At 25.2% G+C, this 19,609-nt stretch overlaps 1 protein-coding gene across 2 annotated transcripts; it reads right to left on the bottom strand.

Moving 5' to 3' along the window:
* Positions 1–116: 116 nt before the first annotated feature.
* LOC112681317 lies at positions 117–19,388 on the bottom strand. Of its 2 annotated transcripts, none has more exons than XM_025551581.1 (14): positions 19,065–19,388; positions 16,506–16,718; positions 13,433–13,558; positions 13,186–13,359; positions 12,760–12,966; positions 12,410–12,700; positions 11,579–12,344; positions 10,318–10,462; positions 3,633–3,978; positions 2,122–3,562; positions 1,773–2,052; positions 1,469–1,695; positions 1,179–1,411; positions 117–1,115 (listed from the first exon to the last, which is right to left on the bottom strand). In XM_025551581.1, the coding sequence occupies exons 2-14, from the start codon at positions 16,677–16,679 to the stop codon at positions 180–182; spliced, it is 5,346 nt and encodes a 1,781-aa protein (XP_025407366.1). In that variant the 5' UTR covers positions 16,680–16,718; positions 19,065–19,388; the 3' UTR covers positions 117–179. The 2 variants fall into 2 exon arrangements, with proteins under 2 accessions (XP_025407366.1, XP_025407367.1); XM_025551582.1 differs by having other exon boundaries at positions 10,318–10,450.
* Between the last annotated feature and the right edge of the window lie 221 nt (positions 19,389–19,609).

The following is a 19,609-nucleotide window of genomic DNA, read 5'->3' as shown; positions in this document are numbered from 1 at the left end:
AAAAAAATCAACAATGTGAACTTAATCTCTTATTCTAATATATTCCATTAATATACAAAAATTAAGTTTTTTATTAAATATTTTAATATGTATCACATTTTAAATAAATTATAAAATTTTAACATATTTATTTACACAGTTTAAAAAAGTTTTTTTCTTTAAAAAGACTATTTTATTTTTTACATAATTGAACACAAGCCAGACATTTCTTTACCTCTGTTAACCATTGGATAATCTTTAAGTTTTTTGCTGTTGTGCATTAGTCTTGGTTTCATTTCTCTTTGAATTTTAGGAGCCACTACAGTTTCCATTTCAAGACCAGGCGGTGGTGGTTGATCAGGGTCAATCTCACCAAACGTCTGGGTAAAATCTGGAGGTGACTGTGGTTCTGTGGACGAGTCTTCATTATGAATGATTGGTTTATTAACAGGTGTATTTTTTTGACTTATATTTATTTTAATTGTTCCCATTGCAGGGGCTACTGGAACATTCCATTCAGTGTCATTATTTCCATCAATTGAACATGTTATTGTAGAAACAGGTGATGGAGATCTAGGTTTAATTTCTTCAGGTACAATCTCTTGAGTAATAGGTGGAGATGAAAGATTATTTTCTTCAATAACAGGTTCATCAATTAGTTTAGGTGATAAAACTTCAGACACTTGAATGATTTCCATGGTATCAGGAATCTCCAAATCATTTTTTTCCATATTTATGTCTACATTCTCTTCGTTCAAAGTTTCTTCAGAAATTGATTTTAGGTTTTCAAGAAAATTTTCACTGGTAATTTGTTCTTCATTTTCTTTTTCAGTTATTATTTCTTCTTCAGCTATTATTTCTTCTTTTTTTATATTTAAATCTTTTTCTGTACATATTTCTGTTTCTGTAATTACTTTGTTTTCTGTATTTTCTTCTTTTTTGATAATTATTTCTTTATTTATCAATTCTTCTTTTTCTGTTAATATTTCTTGTTCACATTTCTGTTCTATTTCTTCTTTCATTTTTATATCCTCAGAGAGTTGAAATTCTTCTTTAGCTTCTATTTTTTGACTTTCCAATCGTTTAGCTTCCTCTATAGCTTCATTTCTCTTCCGAAGTTTTTCTTCTCGAGATTTCTAAAGAAAAAAAAAATTTAATACCTTAAAAAATTAAATGAATTATTAAAATAAAAAAATTACAATCATATCATCAAAGCATAATGGATGATAAAGATGTTTATCCTTTTCAATACAATTCTTTAACTGCCACTCTTCATCTTTTTCATTATAAAATTGTTCAAATTGATCATGACATAAATAACAGGCAGCCAGTTCACTATTTTCACCCGCTGGGACACAGGGAACATTCTCTTCTTCAACTTGTTCATCATCTTTAGTTCCTTGTTCTGCTTGTAAATCGAACCAGCTGGCAGCTAAAATTTTTTATATATATTTAATAAATATAAACCATTAAATTAGCAATAAAATACCTCTGGTAGCCTCATCTTCTTGTTCTTCATATTTACACCAGTCACTAGTATCATAAAACCATTTTCTAGACTGAACAGTTTTGCTGGCCATTTTTTCTCGCCTATTTTGTCGAAAATGCCAATCTAAATGACTACTATATTTAATAGTAAACTCTGCAGTAAATCGAATACCGCATGAACTACACTGAATTCCAGTGTATAAGTTGTGAATTAATCCTGGTTGTTTTCTGTAATATAAAATAATTATAGTTAATACATTCATGTATTCATAAAATATGCTGGTTTTTTTTTTTTTTTTAATTACTGTTTTAATGACGAAGGATCTGAAAAATCTACAGGTTTCACAGTCAAACTGTCTGGTTCCTTCTCTTTTTTTTTTATTTTTGGTTGAATAATTTCTTTTGGTTTATCTTTTGGTACAATTCCACTGTCCACTAACTTCTTAAACAACTCATTGATATCCATATTACTCGGTAAAACTGGAGGTACCGGAGGTACTGCTGGAGTAGGAGCTATTGGTGGTATATAAGAATTTGTGATAGGTTCTAATTTTGGTGTATTAGGCAACAGAGGTATTGTAGTGGCTAAAAATATAAATAACAATTCCATTAAATACAAGGGTTATTAATTAATTTTAACAGTTCAAATCTTACTTGGAGCCAAAGAGTAGGCAGAAGAAAATGATTGAACAGGAGATTGACTGTTATCTTCAATTGACGTTAATGTTGTCATGTCAAATCCAGCAAAAGGAGGAGGTATAGGGGGAGCAGATATTGGTGGTAAGGATTCGGTAGTTGTATCATCAGTTAATACAACACCCATCATTTGAGAAATAGCAGCATAACCAGGTCGAATATTTGAAGGTAATCCCGTAAATCTTAAATAATGTTTATTGCCTCTTACTATAATGGCTTGTGGTGGTCCATTATAATTAACTTTAAATGGTTGATCATTAATCATTGCTCTCATTAATCCATCAATAAAACGAAGTATAAGGGCCGTGTTACCAACATCAATACGTTGTGGCTTTGCATCCAAATAGACAGGTATTGAGTAAGTGTTATCAATTGTAATAGCAATACGACCAGCAACTAAATCTTGTCGCTTGGTGGTACCTATATTTACTGAAGGTGGAGGACCTTCTAATTTAACAGACCTTTTGACACCACCAAGATCAGTAAAAATAGGGGAACCACCAAAAAAACATTCATAGAATTGTCCATCTAAATATAGTTCCCGAGTAGGAGCACCTAAACGTACTCTATGGGGTTGACCATCTAATAAAAATTCTCTATCAGGAGAATTGAAATGACATAAGACTGAAAAAAAAGTATCAAATATAACATTTTTAGGAGGCCCTTGAAAGTATATCTCTCTCGGATCATCCCAGGCTTGAAAAGTTATTGCAGTAGGACCATAAAATCGAACTTCTCTTGATACACCATCAATATTAATTGTTTGTGTAGCATCACGTGCAATCATTTCTAATATTACAGGATCTGAAGGAGGAATAACAGGTACAGTCCAATCTGGTGACGATGATGCAAAAGGAGCAGTAGGTCTTGGCACCTCATACATAGGTGGTGGGACAAGAGATCTTGTTGAATGCGAATAATTTGGACGAGTTCCTCTAGACCATTGTTCACCTCTATTTTGAGAAAATCTTGATCCATTTTCTAATCTTGAATTCCAACTTTTGTTATTTCTCCAACCCCGAATTTTAGAATTTTCTTTTTCGTGGCGTTTAAAAGTTCTACGTCTTTTAAACATAGATCGTTCTTCGGAATCTGTTTTCTTATTATTTAGTTTTGTTTCTTCTGAACCAGTAGAACCACTTTTTGAAGAACTATCACTATCACTTCCACTGATATCACTTGGTTTTTTATTAATGTTCCAAGGGCCAGGACCTGGAAAGTTATCAGAAACTAGAGGGTTTTCAACATTAACAACTGCTTCCAAGTTAGATTGTGAATCAGTTTCATTTCCATTAACTGTCTGAGTTATTTTTGGATTAGTATATTCCTTTAACTTAGTATTCCCATCCTCAATAATATTTGCTTCTTCTAATTTTTCCACTTCGGTCATTTCAATTACCTTAAAAATAAATATTTTAAAAATAAACCGATTTATTAATAAAATATCAAAATATTATTAATATTCTTACTTGGCACATGATTTTTTTGTATTCATCAAAAGATATACTTCCTGCATTTAGAGCTTCTTCGGCCTGTCTTAGAATATGACTTTTGTTGTTTTGGGTCGGTTTAGCTCTCATATCTACATCCATTGTATCATTATCTACTAATGTTTCTTTTAATTCACTTGGAATTTTTTTTGTTGGAGATTTATAAGGCGTTTTAAATGTATCTGGTTTTATTTCTTTGTACTTTGCCCAAGATTTTCCAACATCAAGATTTTGATTTTCTGATATTTGTGGTGGAGGAGGGGGCGTAGGTACAATAGGAGGAGCAGTTAATGTACGCAAATCTACATCTTCTGCCCCAAAAAGTCTGAAAATAATTTTTACCGCAATGAAAATAAATAAGAAACTAATTAAAACATACATGACACAATACAAAATATAAGATTGAAAATTAATTTATAAAAATTAATGATATAATTATAATACATGAAGTTAGATCGCGTTTAGGAACAGTATCAGTACAAAATACAGGCTACAGCCTTCAAGTTACAATCATACATTTGACAAATCGGAAAACCATATTTTATGTCTCTTATTAATACTGATAGCATGATCCAATATAACAACTTTCCATCTAAATTTAGCAACATTTATTATATCACGTTTAATATAAAAGATAAACATTTTAAGTTTATTGATGGTGTTTAATTGCAGCCAGTAGGTATATAAACATAAAAAAAAAGTTGACTGTTGAAATTCTGTGATTAAAATGTATTTTAGGTTAAATTGTGTGTTAAAAAAAACTTATATAATATCTATGTTGTATCCAATATGTAAAATTGAAAAAATATAAATTAATTACATAGTATTACATAAATGATGGTCAGCGCTGGATAAAAGGGGGAGGGGCTATAGCACCATGTCACAATATGCTGCCAATTTTTTTTCATCAAATAAATGTTAAAAAAATAAAATTTTATAATAATTTTCAATAATATACAAACAGACCAAACTTAATTTAATTAATATTTAAGTTACAAATAACTAAATCTGAAAAGAAAATTAAATTATTTTTTGTAGAAGGGCCTCACTAAAAGTAATAGCCCTTCTCGTATTTTGACTATAATCCGGCCCTGATAATGTTTTATATAGACTGAGATGGTTTGGGTATGTGATGGGACAAAAGGAAATAAATGCAGTAACAGTTGTTATGAAAATTAACGGGGTAATACACGATGATTTCGTACGTGTTCATTATCGGCAATACCTTTTAAAGCTCACGATTCCGTACGATTTTACCTGATTTTTAACTACACGATTGCATATGAAGTTTTAAATGTTGATGCCAATTTTCATAACGGTATTGGTGTATACCAGCGGTTCTCAAACTTTTTAAAAATAGAACCATATAAGCTTTACATAGTTACATTTATTTTAAATAAAAAGACAATAAAATATTACAATGAAATTATTATTTATTTATACAAATTTATTATTGTTTTTAAATTAATATATGAATTTATATTTAATTTTTAATATACGTTCTATCACCATGCGGTCATCCGCGTACCACAGTTTTAAAACCATTGGTGTACACCAAATGCCTATACGAGAGAACTTAAAAAGTTAATAAATACTTTGCGTTTTATTGCTTTAATTACCTATATTTATTGTTAATGATATCAAATATATCAGATATAACGAAATTTAGTTATATCCGTTATATTATACGGTATTTTCTGAGTTTCAGTAAAAGTAGTAGGTTATAAATGTCAAGGAATCCAAATTTAAGAATTTTCAAATAATTTATTAACAATAATTTCATTTAAATAAAAACAATTTTATTTATTGTTATTGTTTATACCTATTATTTATATTATTTGTTTATAAATATATATATATATTTTTTTTTTGATTTTTTTGATCTCTATATCTTTACTATTAATACTATTATTAGTGAAATTAGTAGATTTGGCAACGTTGTATACAATTTCATACGCAATCGTATTGCCAAAAAGGACAAACGTACGCAATCGTGTTCTACCCAATTAACGTTGAAGTGAAAAGAGGAAGAGGAAGACTAAAAAAATAGATGGTTAGATACGATTGAGAATATGAGGGCTGTCGGTGTGTGCGTAGGGGATGTAGAGAAATAATAAATCGAGACGAGTGGAGATTTAATCAACTTCCTAAGTCGAAGCAATTTAAAATAACAATAGTAAAATGCAAGGGATTTTCAGTATTTTTACTGTAATTCTGAAAATTATTGTTCTAGGGTTATTCAGACTTGAGCCCTATTTTTACCCCTATTTATTAAGTTGAAATTTACACGTTATTATAATTTTAACTACTGTTAATTTTCAATCAAATTTGTGTAAGAATTATAATTTGTAACATAAAAATCATAAGTATGTTATTTATTTCGCTACATTTCCAAAACGGGATATTTTTTAGATCTAGACTTAACATTAAAATGCAATTTTATTAAGTCTTATGAATTGATCTTGGACTATAAGTTCAGTTACCTTTAGTTAAATTAGTAATGTTAATTATTACAGTATCTGTTAAAAAATTCACTGTAGAAAATATTTTGTTTTTTGAAGGATAAAAAACTGTTGTTTACAGAGATGTAAGGGATGTACACAAACATTATAAATATTATTTTATATTTTCCAAAAATTAATAGTTTAGAATACTTCAAACAAAATAAGATAAATTCAATAATTTTGAATTATTTTTTAGTGCAACTTTAAAAATTGATACCAGGTTTCAGGTATATGAAATTATAGATAATTATATCCTAAGAATAGTTTTTTTAATTTACATTACGATACACATATAATTAACAATAATCAATAAGATAAAATTATATAAATTAGAAACCACTGAGATATAATCTATACCTTATTTTATTATATTTTATCCTACAGATATTATATTTTGAAACATAGTATTTTATTAATATATGTAACATTAAAATTATAATATTCATACGAGAAGTTAATAAGTGATGAAATATCTTTTATTTTTAATGAATTTTATAAACGTATCTTTTATCTATATCTTAATAATTTGAAAAAAATTATGTTATCTCAATTTAAATACTAATTTAAAGTATCTTACTACAGCTCAATAAGTATACATGCTGAAACTATAATCCTATAGTAGCCAGTTGCTGTAAAACCTACAATATTAATAAACATTTATTTATTTTTAAACCACTGATAAGTATTAAATAAATTATTTGTCTGATTAATCAAGTAATATATTTTATAAAATAAGTAATATTATTAAGCTAACACAAACACATAGTAATACTTAAAATATGCCTAAATACTAAAATGTTTAAGTTAAAGAACAATATTTTCAAATTCAAAATTCTTCATGCTTATATTCAGGGATTGGCAAGACACTTTAAAAAAGTATCAAGTTACTAGATACATCAACTTCAACCTAGGATACAATATACATTTAAAATTTCTAAAAGATACTAAATACTAGATATTTTTATCACCATTTTAAATTTAAAACTTAAGATATTATTTATTATTTTTTAAATTATTATTTAAGTAGGAAAAAGTATAAAAATCCATTGTATTTCAATATTATTTATTTTCTATAAAAATTGAAACAAAAATTTATTATGGGTTGGAGTAACAGGCCTATCCGCTCTATTATCAATTATTAGAATTAAATAACTTTAATTTAATTACTTGATTTTAAAAATAAAGAAATTACTTAAGAGAAATATTAATTTTTTTTATATTTTATTGTATAACCTAGAACGTGGTGGCGAATATATAAAGCCAGCTGAAAAAGACATTCTTTCAACTGGTGCTGAAGAACAGAATTTTGTGTTGTAACAAACAAATAATGTTTTTTACCGTAGGGTAATTACCTAGCATGGTTCTGATCATTGAAGTACGTACACGACTTCTAAAATCTAAGAAAAATCAATTATGGACTATTGTTGTTTACTCTCGGATTCATTACAGCAGTGGCGTAATTGTGGGAGGGCGAGTGCTCCCTCTGACAATTTTTTGAGAGATGAAGGTCTAATTTTGTCCCCCTCCACCCAAATGATCCAACAGTACAAATAGCACCTTTTATTAATGAACTCTTATGGATATTATTTAATAATATTGGTACCTAGAAGTAAATGCTATCTACAATTTATGTTAACATTTATTACTAGATAATCTACAATTTATGTTTATCTAAACCATGAAATGAGTTAAAAAATGTATGTATAATTAAACAATTAGATATAGTGTATAAAATATATATACAATAAAAATATGTTTTAACTGGTGAGGGGGAGGGCTGTCAGGGTTTTGGTAATAATAAATTTATTGCATTACCCCCCCCCTAGGTTTTTTCCCAGTTACGCCACTGCATTACAGTATAACAAAAATATCAATGTCATTCCCCTCAATAGGAATATTATCATAGTTGACTAAACTGGAATATTTTTCTATATTATTATTACATACATTTTTGTAATCTTTGTTGTTCATGCTCATGTAATTTTGGTAATGACCGAAGTTTATAAAGAGTAAAAACAACCAGCTAAAATTGCTTGATTTATCTCTTGTGATTGTTTGAAAATGATTTCATAAAGTAAATTTAAAATTGTCTTTTTTTTTAGAAAATAATGTATTTTAATTTGTTTGTAATATCTTTAAGAAAAAAAAAAGAAAAAAAAAATATAAAGATACACAGCTACAAAAATTATCTAGGTACAAGATACAATTCACAAATGTAAGATACTAATATATTGAAGATAATACCTATTCCTGCCCCTATATAATAATATAATAGATAAATTAATATGTAAAAAAACCATAAAAATATGTACTTGGAAATAGTTAAGAATTTGATGTTTATAGCTTATATATTTTCAATAAAAAAAAAAAAAATGTATTTTTGAACTTACAGTCTTCAACCAAATAAAATTATCTTTACTGATCTTATATATTAAAAATAGAAATTTAATATTCCCTATATATTAATATTAAATATAATTATACATGTATAATATATACATATTACACAATATAATTTATTAAAAATAAAAATTATGTTTTTAACTGATCAAATAGAAATCCAAAACATAAATATAGTTTTTAAAAATTATGCTTTTGTCAGAGCTTAAAATATCATAATTTTTTTAATTACAATAAATCAATAAGACAGGAAGCTACAAAAAGTAAATAAAGGGATAAACACTGGAAGAGAAGGTTCAAATTCAATATTCATAACTACATGTTTTATAACTTAAAATACACTAGTAATATACTGTTTGCTTTTTTTATAATTTTAGAATTACAACTATGCTATTGCTCTATATTTAAAATTTTGAAATTAGATAAATATATGAATAGTTCAGAAAACAAATAGATCTTCTTATTTTGGAACTGAAATTCCATTTGGATAGTAAATACAATTTGTACAGTCAAAAATGGAACATGCTCTTTTGAGTATATATTTTAAATAATGATAAGATTTTTACTACTTTTTGAATGTAACAAATAATCCAATTTTTAAAAAATAATTGTAGTTATCTATCATACAATTAACAGAACATAATTTATTTTCTTGCAAGGATTGAAAGATAAACCTTAAATAATGTAACTCAATAAAATTTAAATCATACTACAACATCTAAAAATTTGTTTTCATCAAATAATTTATGATGCATTATAACAGTATAATTAAAACCAAAAGATAAAAACAATTTTCAATTCACAAGGTGGTAGAAAAGATTGACTTTAACTTGTAATTTTAATAAATGTTATATATAATTCTATTAGAGGGTAAAACGTTTCTACCAAATTACATTTTGACCGATACATGTTTCCACCCAATCAATTTCTATTTCACTTACAAGTACATGAATTATTTTTTCATAAATATGAAAAATAAATTATCCATAGACTGAAATACTTGTAGAGTAGTATGGAATAATTGGTAGATTGTCTTTGATTTATCTCATTTAATCAACATAAAAGTGCAAATGGGTATATGAAAAAATTTGTTTTCAAGTACTTTGTTTAGGTTTAGATTTATAAATATATGGATATATAATTTTAGTGGCGTAGCCAGAATTTTTTTTTTTTTTGGAGGAGTGGTTTAAATTATCTCTCCTAATTAAGAATTAACTTTTTAATTTGTATAAGTACATTAAACATAAGTTAAAATATAATATTTGTTATCATTAAGTTTGTTGAAACTGTGAAAATTATATATGAAAATTATAACCCATTAACCCCCCCCCCCCCCCCTTAACTATGCCGCTGATTATATTATGCTATAATACTTCTCCAGGTTGGTATGGGGGGGGGTATTAAATTATTGCTATCATATTTTATTTTAATGTCAACAAAATTAAATTCATTGCAGAGTTTAAAATGGACCACATTAATATCTAGCATAATAGTGCAAAATTTGTTTAACTAGTGAGTTATGTAATAGAAATTGATTTGGTGGAAATGGGTATTGGTAGCAAAGGGAAAGGTACACTTTTAGTGGAAACGTTCCAATTTCCACTAACCAATTAAAATAAAAGAAAAAAATTACTATTACATTTTTATAACAAATTAACAATTCTAGAAAGGACTCTGAAGCTTAAAAAGATAACACGAAGAGAAATTATCACAATAAGATTTTAATTAGTTTATTAAATACAAAAATCAAAGGAACTTACTCATCAATGATTTCAGATTTGCTTTTTTTTGCAGCAGGTTCAGTATCATCTGCTTTGATTGAATCTGAGGTCCTCTTCACAGGCGAGGTTATAACTCTTAGGTCAATGTCATTTTGTTGTGTGATTATTGTGTCTGCAAGAATACCTTTAGTTTTCATAAAAATTCAAATATGTACCACATATTCAAAATCTGGTTTAAGTAGATAAACTACAAATACTTTCCGTACACTAGGCAGACAACTTATTAAGATGTGCAACTTAAGTGTTTTTATATATACCTGATACAAATTGCAATGATCACGGAAAAATAAAAAAAAATAAAACGATTCTGAGCGAAGTTGATTTTAATGGTTGTTCCATTAATTCACATTTTTTTTTTTTTTTAAACAATAACCTGTACCATTAAAATAATTACTTATATAAGTACAATAATTGCTTCTTGTAATTTACTCGTATTATACATAATAAACATTTTACATTTTTCATAATATAATAAATGATCATGAAACAATTCCAATACAATAATGCGATGTTTTAGACTTATTTTACTTGTATAATTACTAAAATAATTATATGACAAAATTGTCAAAATTATATAACACCAACTTTTGACTTACAATTATAAAAATCCATTTCATACTATAAAATTAAATTTTTCAACACCAAGTATAAAATGTGTAAATATATAAATAAAAATAAGAAACAGTTAAAGAAATTACCTTAGTTTTAATTTATTAGTTAGCACCCATAAAATAAATTGAAAAAATCCCAATTTTGTATTCCGCTCAGAATCTAAAATATATTTATCACATTTTATGTAACCTACTTATTATTATTTTTTGATTTAATTATTACATATATTTAATTAAATTTTGACTGTAATGTTGAATATATAATTGAAACAACATTCTATTTTTATTGAAAGACACTGGTAGATAAAAACTTCACATAATTAGATAATTATCATGTCACTAAAATAAGTCTTCAATGCAGGCATGTGCAATTTTAAGCACACTATTTATTATTTATACAAATAATAATTAAATAAATAAAGAACATCCACAAAAAATATGGATGTTGTAGTAAGACATTAACACACATATGTATAAAGAAAAAGCAAGATAATAGGACTTAATGGAAGGGTGAAATGTTTTCATTTTATTGTGGCGCAGAAAATTATCCAGTTTATTTAAAAATAACAACAAATCGCCAACATTGAATTTTATGATAAAATATAGTTGATCAGACATTTTAATCTTACTTTGGTTAGGTTTTACTGCACGGATGTCTAAGTCATTCTTCATTTCTAAAGATGATGCAGTTGATGGTTCAGGAGATTTCTTCATTGTTTGCATATACATATGAAGGCGTTTTAATGAATCAGAATCCTCTAGAGGTGAATCTGTTTTAGGAAGTTCAGAAGTTATTATGGCAGAATTAATGATTTTAACATCATTAACTTCTTCAGTGACCACATTTTTTTCTTCAGGAACAGTTGTATCAACAGCTTCAATATGATGATCTATATCAAGATTATCACTTCTAGAATCATCCTTGATCAAATACTTATCATCTTGTAAAGGATTTTCATGGTTTAATGCTACAATCTCAGCCTGTGGTATTTTCATATTTGATGGTACTTTTTTTTTTTTTACTTCAGGTTTTTCTTTAATTTTCTTTTCATCTTTTTTTTTATGATATTTTTCATCTCTTGGACTTCTTTCCTTGCGGTCAATTTTTTTATGAGATTTTTTTGAAGGTTCTTTCTTAGATGGTGAACAGCTAGAACTTCTTTCTTTTCTTTTGGAATCACGATGCTTACTACCATCTCTTTTAGATTTATCAAATTTTTTTTCATCTTTATTTTTTTGAACTGACTGTTTTACATCTTCATTAAGTAAAAGTGATGGCTTGGCATTTTCCACTTTTCTTAAACGAGGATCACGATTTAGAGTTTGTAATAACTGTGTACTAACTGGGCTGATTTTAGGAATTTGCTGAGTTACATTCAAGAATTGATTAGAAACCTGTAGATCAACAAAACCAATTTATTAATATGATAATAATAAAATTAACAATAATAATAAATTACCGTTTGTGTATGTTGCTGTGGTGATACAAATGGTTGAGGAGTATTTTTAAATGATTGATGTACAGTAGGTAGAGATGTTGATTGACATTTTTTGGAAGACGGAACAGTAGGTTTTAAGGGTAATGCGACTGCTGTTTCTGGATAGATAACCGGCACATCAACATTTTTCAATGGATCTTTAACTATTCTTCGAGGATTATCAGACAATACATGTATTTTAGAATAAAGTTCTTTTGTTGAAGATGGAACATTTGTATTGGATGAAGAGGTACCAGGGGTGTTAAAAGAATTCTGTACAAAATAATTTTAATAAGATTTAATAATTAATAAATTATAACAACAATATTTACTTTGGATAAGTTGATCTTATTCAATGTTTTTTTCTTTTGCATTTCAATTTGATTTTTGGTGTGTAATAATTCCAGTTCAATTTTTTTTTGCTGAAGTTCAAGCAATTCCTTTTGTTTCTTGATAAACTTTTCACGCAATGAAGCATCGTCTACTTCAATAGGTAAAGTAGGATGTGAAATAGGTTTTGGGGTCTCAGAATTGTTGACCTAAAAAATTAAAAGGTATTTGATGCCAACTTATACTAAAATCTACCAGGTTTACATAATCAATGAATCACTATAGATTTATTTGGATAAATAATTGTTTATTTTTTATTTAATAATTACAGTATAAAACATTGTAAATGAAGATTTTAAAACATAAAGTAATTCATATCATAAGTAAACTTTGATTTAAAGAATAAAATATTTTAAATGAATATGTACGTTATTGAGAAATTTAGGATTAACATGAATATTGTTTGGTGGAGCAGCACTAATAGGCCAGTTTTTGTCAATTGCATGAATTGCTATATCAAGGGCATGGAGTTTTGAGGGTGATATAACATCACACCAAGTTGAACGTAATTTAAACATATTTGCTCTAGTTTTTTCATTTACCTAAGACAAACATTTAATATTAAAAGTTTTATTTAAATAACTTTGCATAAAAGAAAGAAAAAACAATAATTACTTGAATAAAAGTACTAGCAAAAATTTTCTCAATATTTTTAACGAAAAGTGGAATATATGGTTGTCCAATGTTTTTGATAATTGAGTCGATTAAGTAAAGCACCGGTAACTTGCTGTCTGCTTGCACCTGAATATAATTAATATTAAATGTAAGTTTAAAAACAAACCTGAGCATGATTTCATCCTTGTAGTCCTCCAGAGTATCTTCTGAATTCTCCATAATGTGCAGACAAGAATCTTTAGATCTCAATATAAAACTAGTTACTTTTTTTTAATTTAGACCATATTTATTAAATACTTTCAGAAGAATAGTACATTCAAATAATAATGCAAATAGTACAAGATTTTTGTTCAACATTGAAAATATGTATGGAATTAGAAATTAATTAAAATGTTTAATTTCAACATCAAAGATTCTTTTTTAACATACTTGAATGATAAAATAACAAAATATAATAAAAAGAAAAAGATAATAACCTTATAGTTCTAATAAACATTCAATGATTCAATTATAAGGATAATACAGGTTAACTAATTTAAAAATACTTAGCTTCTTCTACTTATTGTATTATTAATAGAACTCAGATATGTTGAAGCATTTGCATCTTTTTTCCAATATACAAATATGTTTCAAGTACATATTATTCTAATAATAATCTTCTAATTTTTTTAAGTTATTGGTGTTTGAAAACATTAATTATTTTATAAAGGTAATTTTTAGTAAGATTCATGAAAAATAATAAATATAAATATTAACATTTTGATTAAATTATATTTCACATGGTTCACAAATTTATTTTTTTTTGATTTATTTAAACATGGAAACTGTTGAAAATGTATGCTTTATATTTTTAGATTTATTATTATTTTTTAAGTAATTTTTTAAAACCAAGTCCTAATTTTCAATATTTTCTAGTTGAAAATACATAATACTAGTTATTTATTAGAATATACAAAGATTAAATTATATTATGAAAATATTTATTATTTAAGGTTAATTTTTTAAACATACTCAATTTAAAATTAAAAATTAATAATTATTAAATAAAGGAATATTATGAATAGTAAATTGATTAATAATTCTTAAAATATAAATTGAAGACAAAGTTACAGAATTTGAAATTAAAAATCAAATAGTAAAATACATTAGATTAAAACTAAATTATATTTAAATTACTATAGATCATGTTTAATTATTAACTATCATTGTTCTAAAATTATTTCAAACAGTAATATAATAAACTATAACTCGATTAAGTATTTAATATTATTTTTTACACTAAAAATGCAGATGATTTGATATTTTATAACTTTATATATATTTTTTTATACATAGACTAAGCAATGTTTATTTTAAATATTTGGTTGTAATTAAATTACTTTAGTTTTTCTTAGTTTAAACAATTACAAACCAATCATATTTTATTCTTTGAGTTTATTTAAATACTTTTATATGTTATTAAAATTAAGTTTATAGATTTAATGAAATTTACAAAATAATTATTTTCATGCTTGTATAAAATATTTTTTTAAACATGTCAATTATAAAAAATAAAAAATAGCTTATGTATTTAATAAATAATTAGAATATCTTATTTTACAATATAATAACTGAACAACAAAAATTTAAAAAAATAGAATTTAATTTCTTTAATATATATTAATATTATCTAATCTTCAAAATCAAATTCATTATTTACTTTCCCAAATACATGAGGTCGGTTAAGATATAATTAACATCTTGTAACATTTTATTTTCACCAATATAGTTAAAACATGTAAATTTAAATAAAAAATATATTACTTCATAAAAAAAATGTCTCTAGGATTAAAAAAAAACATATTCATGTGTATAGATAAAAACAAATTTAAGTTTTAATATATTAATTAAGTATAATACAATAAATATATTTGTATGTTGGTATCATGGTGTAAATAATTGCAGCCGAAGATAATTCAGTTGTATAACTCTTGAACCCACTCCACATATTTTGGAATAAATTCATTATTCTAAAATCTATCAATATACAATTTTATTTTATTTCAATTAATTCATAATATCACAAAACATGTGATTTAAATCAGCTTTTTCTATTCCCTTCCCATGAAAATCTAACAATAGTGACCTGGACATAGTCACAAAGACCATACATAAGAACTTCGAGGTTGTTGATTTTTTGCTTGTGTTTTATTTATACTTAAGAATACAATATTCACAATAATACTAATTGTGATTGCATTTTATTAAATACCTACCTTTATGTTTTATTACTACTTGTAATAAAGAACATAAAGGTTATACTCCAAATGCATTTCAATAATACCAATCGATCTATAATATGATATACACACATTCATTATCTTCTGTACATGTTTGAAGTCTTCTGGAGTAAAATCTCCCAACACAAATTAATCATTTCAAAAAAATGATCATTATATCAATGAAACATTATTTTAAATTCATACCAATATGTTTATGAATCAAATAAAGGTGAATATAGAAGTAAACCAAATGTTAAATAGACATTATTAACCAAATTTCAGAGTTTATTTACACTTTCATAAATATTATCTTAAATACATCACTAGTATTATTAATTAACAATACACTTTTTCTAATTACCAATTAAATATTTTAAAAGCATATCATTTAGTATTCATGTTTTCGTGTGCTTTAAAAAGAAATATTTACCAGATGAAATTAAAAAAAAAAAGGAGGACCAAAAAGGACGTATACCATATTTAGTCACATCATATATTTTTATTTCATGTTTGTTTAAATATTGTAAATATTCACATATATTTGTATTTTTAACTAAATATATGTCATCATAACCAGAGAGATATTTCAACACTGTCACGATCCAAAATTAGCATATTAGGCTTTTAAGTAATTTATTGTAGATATTATAATTAATATCCAATAAGAAAAAAATGATCCAGTTTTATTAGATTTTAATAATAAATTAAGTAGGATCAATATATTTAACATCTAAAATTCTATGATTATATAGTGAAGAAAATCTTTCTGTTATGATTTTAAAATATTCATTACTATTATAAAGTTTAAAAACCTTATGCAGTTGTCTTTCAATACACTGTACAATGATTGGCGCAAAAGCAGAATTCTCATCAGCAAGCATCGTCAACATGTTAATCAAAGGCTTGCTATTAATGTTGAGGTCGTCTAAGGCATTGGAATACTCTTCTGCTACTTCTTTTTCTTTAGCTGACATTGTAGGCTTCATTTTGATCAGATTAAAAGGTTTTTTTTAATACATCCACAGCTAAAACATAATAAAATATAATTTATATTTTAGTTATGGTATTTGAAACAAAATTAACTACAAAATGTAAAATACAATTATCAACAAATAATATTTAATGATAAAATATGTTACACAAAACATAAATATCTAAAATATATTCTATTTTTATACTAAGACATTAATAAGTAGTGAATTACAATGCACAAAATCACGTATTAGATGGAAAAATTATTGATCATTGTATAGAAGAAAAAATGTTCACAAAATTTTTATATTAATACTACATTTACAAAAAATATCAATTTATAATAATTTTTTCTACATATTGCAAGTTTTTGAAAATGAGTATTTAAAGGATATTAAGTAATCTAACCTATTTAAATATATAAATTAATTTTAACGTGTAAAAACAACCAATGCAAAAGGAAGAACTGTTTCTTTTTTTATTTTAAAGAATATAATTTAAACAAATCAATAACTATGATAATTATCTAAAATATCACACTAAAAATGCAATATATCAAATAAACATACTGATAATAATATATTTATTGTTGTTATATAAAATTATTATATATATTTAATATTTTAAAATAAAAAAATATATATTTTTTATACATATTATTCACCAAAAAAAATGTAGCTATAAGAGATGTAGTTAAATTTTTCAAGTAGGTCTTTTATATTTTTTAAAATGTGAACCTATATGTCTTTTAAGATGTATGAATCATTTTAACACACTAATATACTATATTACTTAAAGTGTTCAAAATTTAAATTAGTTATTATTAAATATTATTTCAAAAATAATAATAAAATAAGTTACAAAATATTATGTAATTAAAATATATTACTTACTTAAATACTTTTAGATATTCTATAAAATATCAGATATATACAGAATGTATTATTGATAAAAATAAAAAAGTTTATTTTATATTTTTTGGGTAATAAATCTGAACATGGAAACTTATTCTAGAATTGCTTTTAATTAATTTGTAAATCAAATATTAAGAAACTTCTAAAATTAAGATTAACTATTCATATTTTAAATGAAAGATTCCAAATAGCATTACAATATACTAAAACATAGTTTCTTTATGGTTTGAATTAATGATTATGTTTATAATATATAATCTTATAACAGAATCTTTTTTTAGGTGCAATAATTAATAATAATTAATAAATATACTTATAAAAATAATAAAAATATAAAAAAATTAATTTTTTTTTTTAATATAAAAATGATTTGTTTAAATAAATAGTTTGAATAAATAATGATTTATAAAATAAATTAAATGCTTTTTAATTAATTGAAATTAAACATAAATAATATATATATATGTTACATTGAACATAGATCCAACTAATATCAATGTAATACGAAATATTCTTTAGTTTAAAATTTAATTGGATAAGTCAAAAAAAAATAATTATAATAATAAGTAAAAAAAATTATATTACCAAGGTTGGCCTAACTTTAATTGTGATGAAATATTCAAATTAAACATTAACTTGAGTTTTAGTTTTTTTTCAAATACTTTTAATTATAAATGAAAACAGAATTCACAGTAAAATGAAGTATTATTTTAATATAGAAAAATATATAATCATTAAATAATGCCTATACAATAACAGAATATTTTAGAGCAGTTAATAGGATTTAATAATATTTTTTAACTTTAGTACAATTCTTAAAGTCAAATAATATGAATAATGAATTGGATAAATGTTAATTTATTAAATTAAAGTTGCAAACTTAAACAATAAATTACTTTTTAATTAGATTTTTATGAAATGCATAAAAAAAATTAGTGTAGTATAACTATATAGTAAAAGTACCTAAATTATAAAAAATTACTAGTCTTAATAAAACTACCAAGATAAATAAATTATTTTAAAGTATATCCATATATTATATTTTATTTCTAAGTAACAAATATGTTTGGAATAAATATTTAATTATGTGTTTATTCAAGATACTCTTAATGGTGGTGTCACACTTCAATGACATACAAGCACAATACATACCTAATAAGTAATTTGAAATAATAAAAATAAAATAATTTAAATAATAAGCATTATTAGAAGCCGCTAAAAGAAAATAATAGTTAAAAAGATACGGCAAACCAAACTAACAGTCAAACTTAAAATGTAGTTTGGTAAATCTTTAGTATCCCGTAACAACAAAAAATAGAACGCACATCATGGCTGCCGCTACAACCGAAAAACCTCAAAAACATTATTTCACTATCAGTCGAGCAGAATAAATTACGACTAGACAAATTTATAATTAGAAACAAATACAAAAATCGAGACGAACCAAATGAAAACTTGAATACAATGAAACAAAAGTACACTCACCCGAACATAAACGTTATATGAATTCACCGTCGACCCTGCAACTCTTGGACGCCAATAAATTTCTCCAATTTGTAATTTACTCTCCCATGGCTGCTTGAAAGTTGACGGCTGGAATGGAATGACCACGAAATAAACAGCTAAGACAATGCGAACAGCTATCCAATAACAGTGTGGACTGATGGAACATTTGACATACGCGCCTCGGCCGTAGCACCGACTACTCAGATTTCTAAGCAGAACGTAGTACAAAATGGCCGACGCAATGTATGAAACGGTGCATACAATACGGTAGAACTGTAAAGACGTGGAAAACATATATAACACATATTACACTGCCGTCGTACGAAATACCCCTCCCCGCAATAGATACCGCCCACAATCATCAGGGCTTTCAGTGTAGCCAACATAATAAGTGTATATGATTTATGCTCACATGTAGAACAATATTATTTATTATTATTTAATACATATTTTATTATAATAAAATACGGTGATTATACTGTCAATAATACCGTATTTGGTGGACTGGGCAAACATAAAGCATT

This window comes from Sipha flava, unplaced genomic scaffold, assembly GCF_003268045.1.
Source record: "Sipha flava isolate LNK unplaced genomic scaffold, YSA_version1 18993_pilon_pilon, whole genome shotgun sequence".
NCBI classification, from domain to species: domain Eukaryota; kingdom Metazoa; phylum Arthropoda; class Insecta; order Hemiptera; family Aphididae; genus Sipha; species Sipha flava.
Note: the sequence above shows the minus strand (reverse complement) of the source record. Positions and strands in the feature narration are given on the sequence as shown.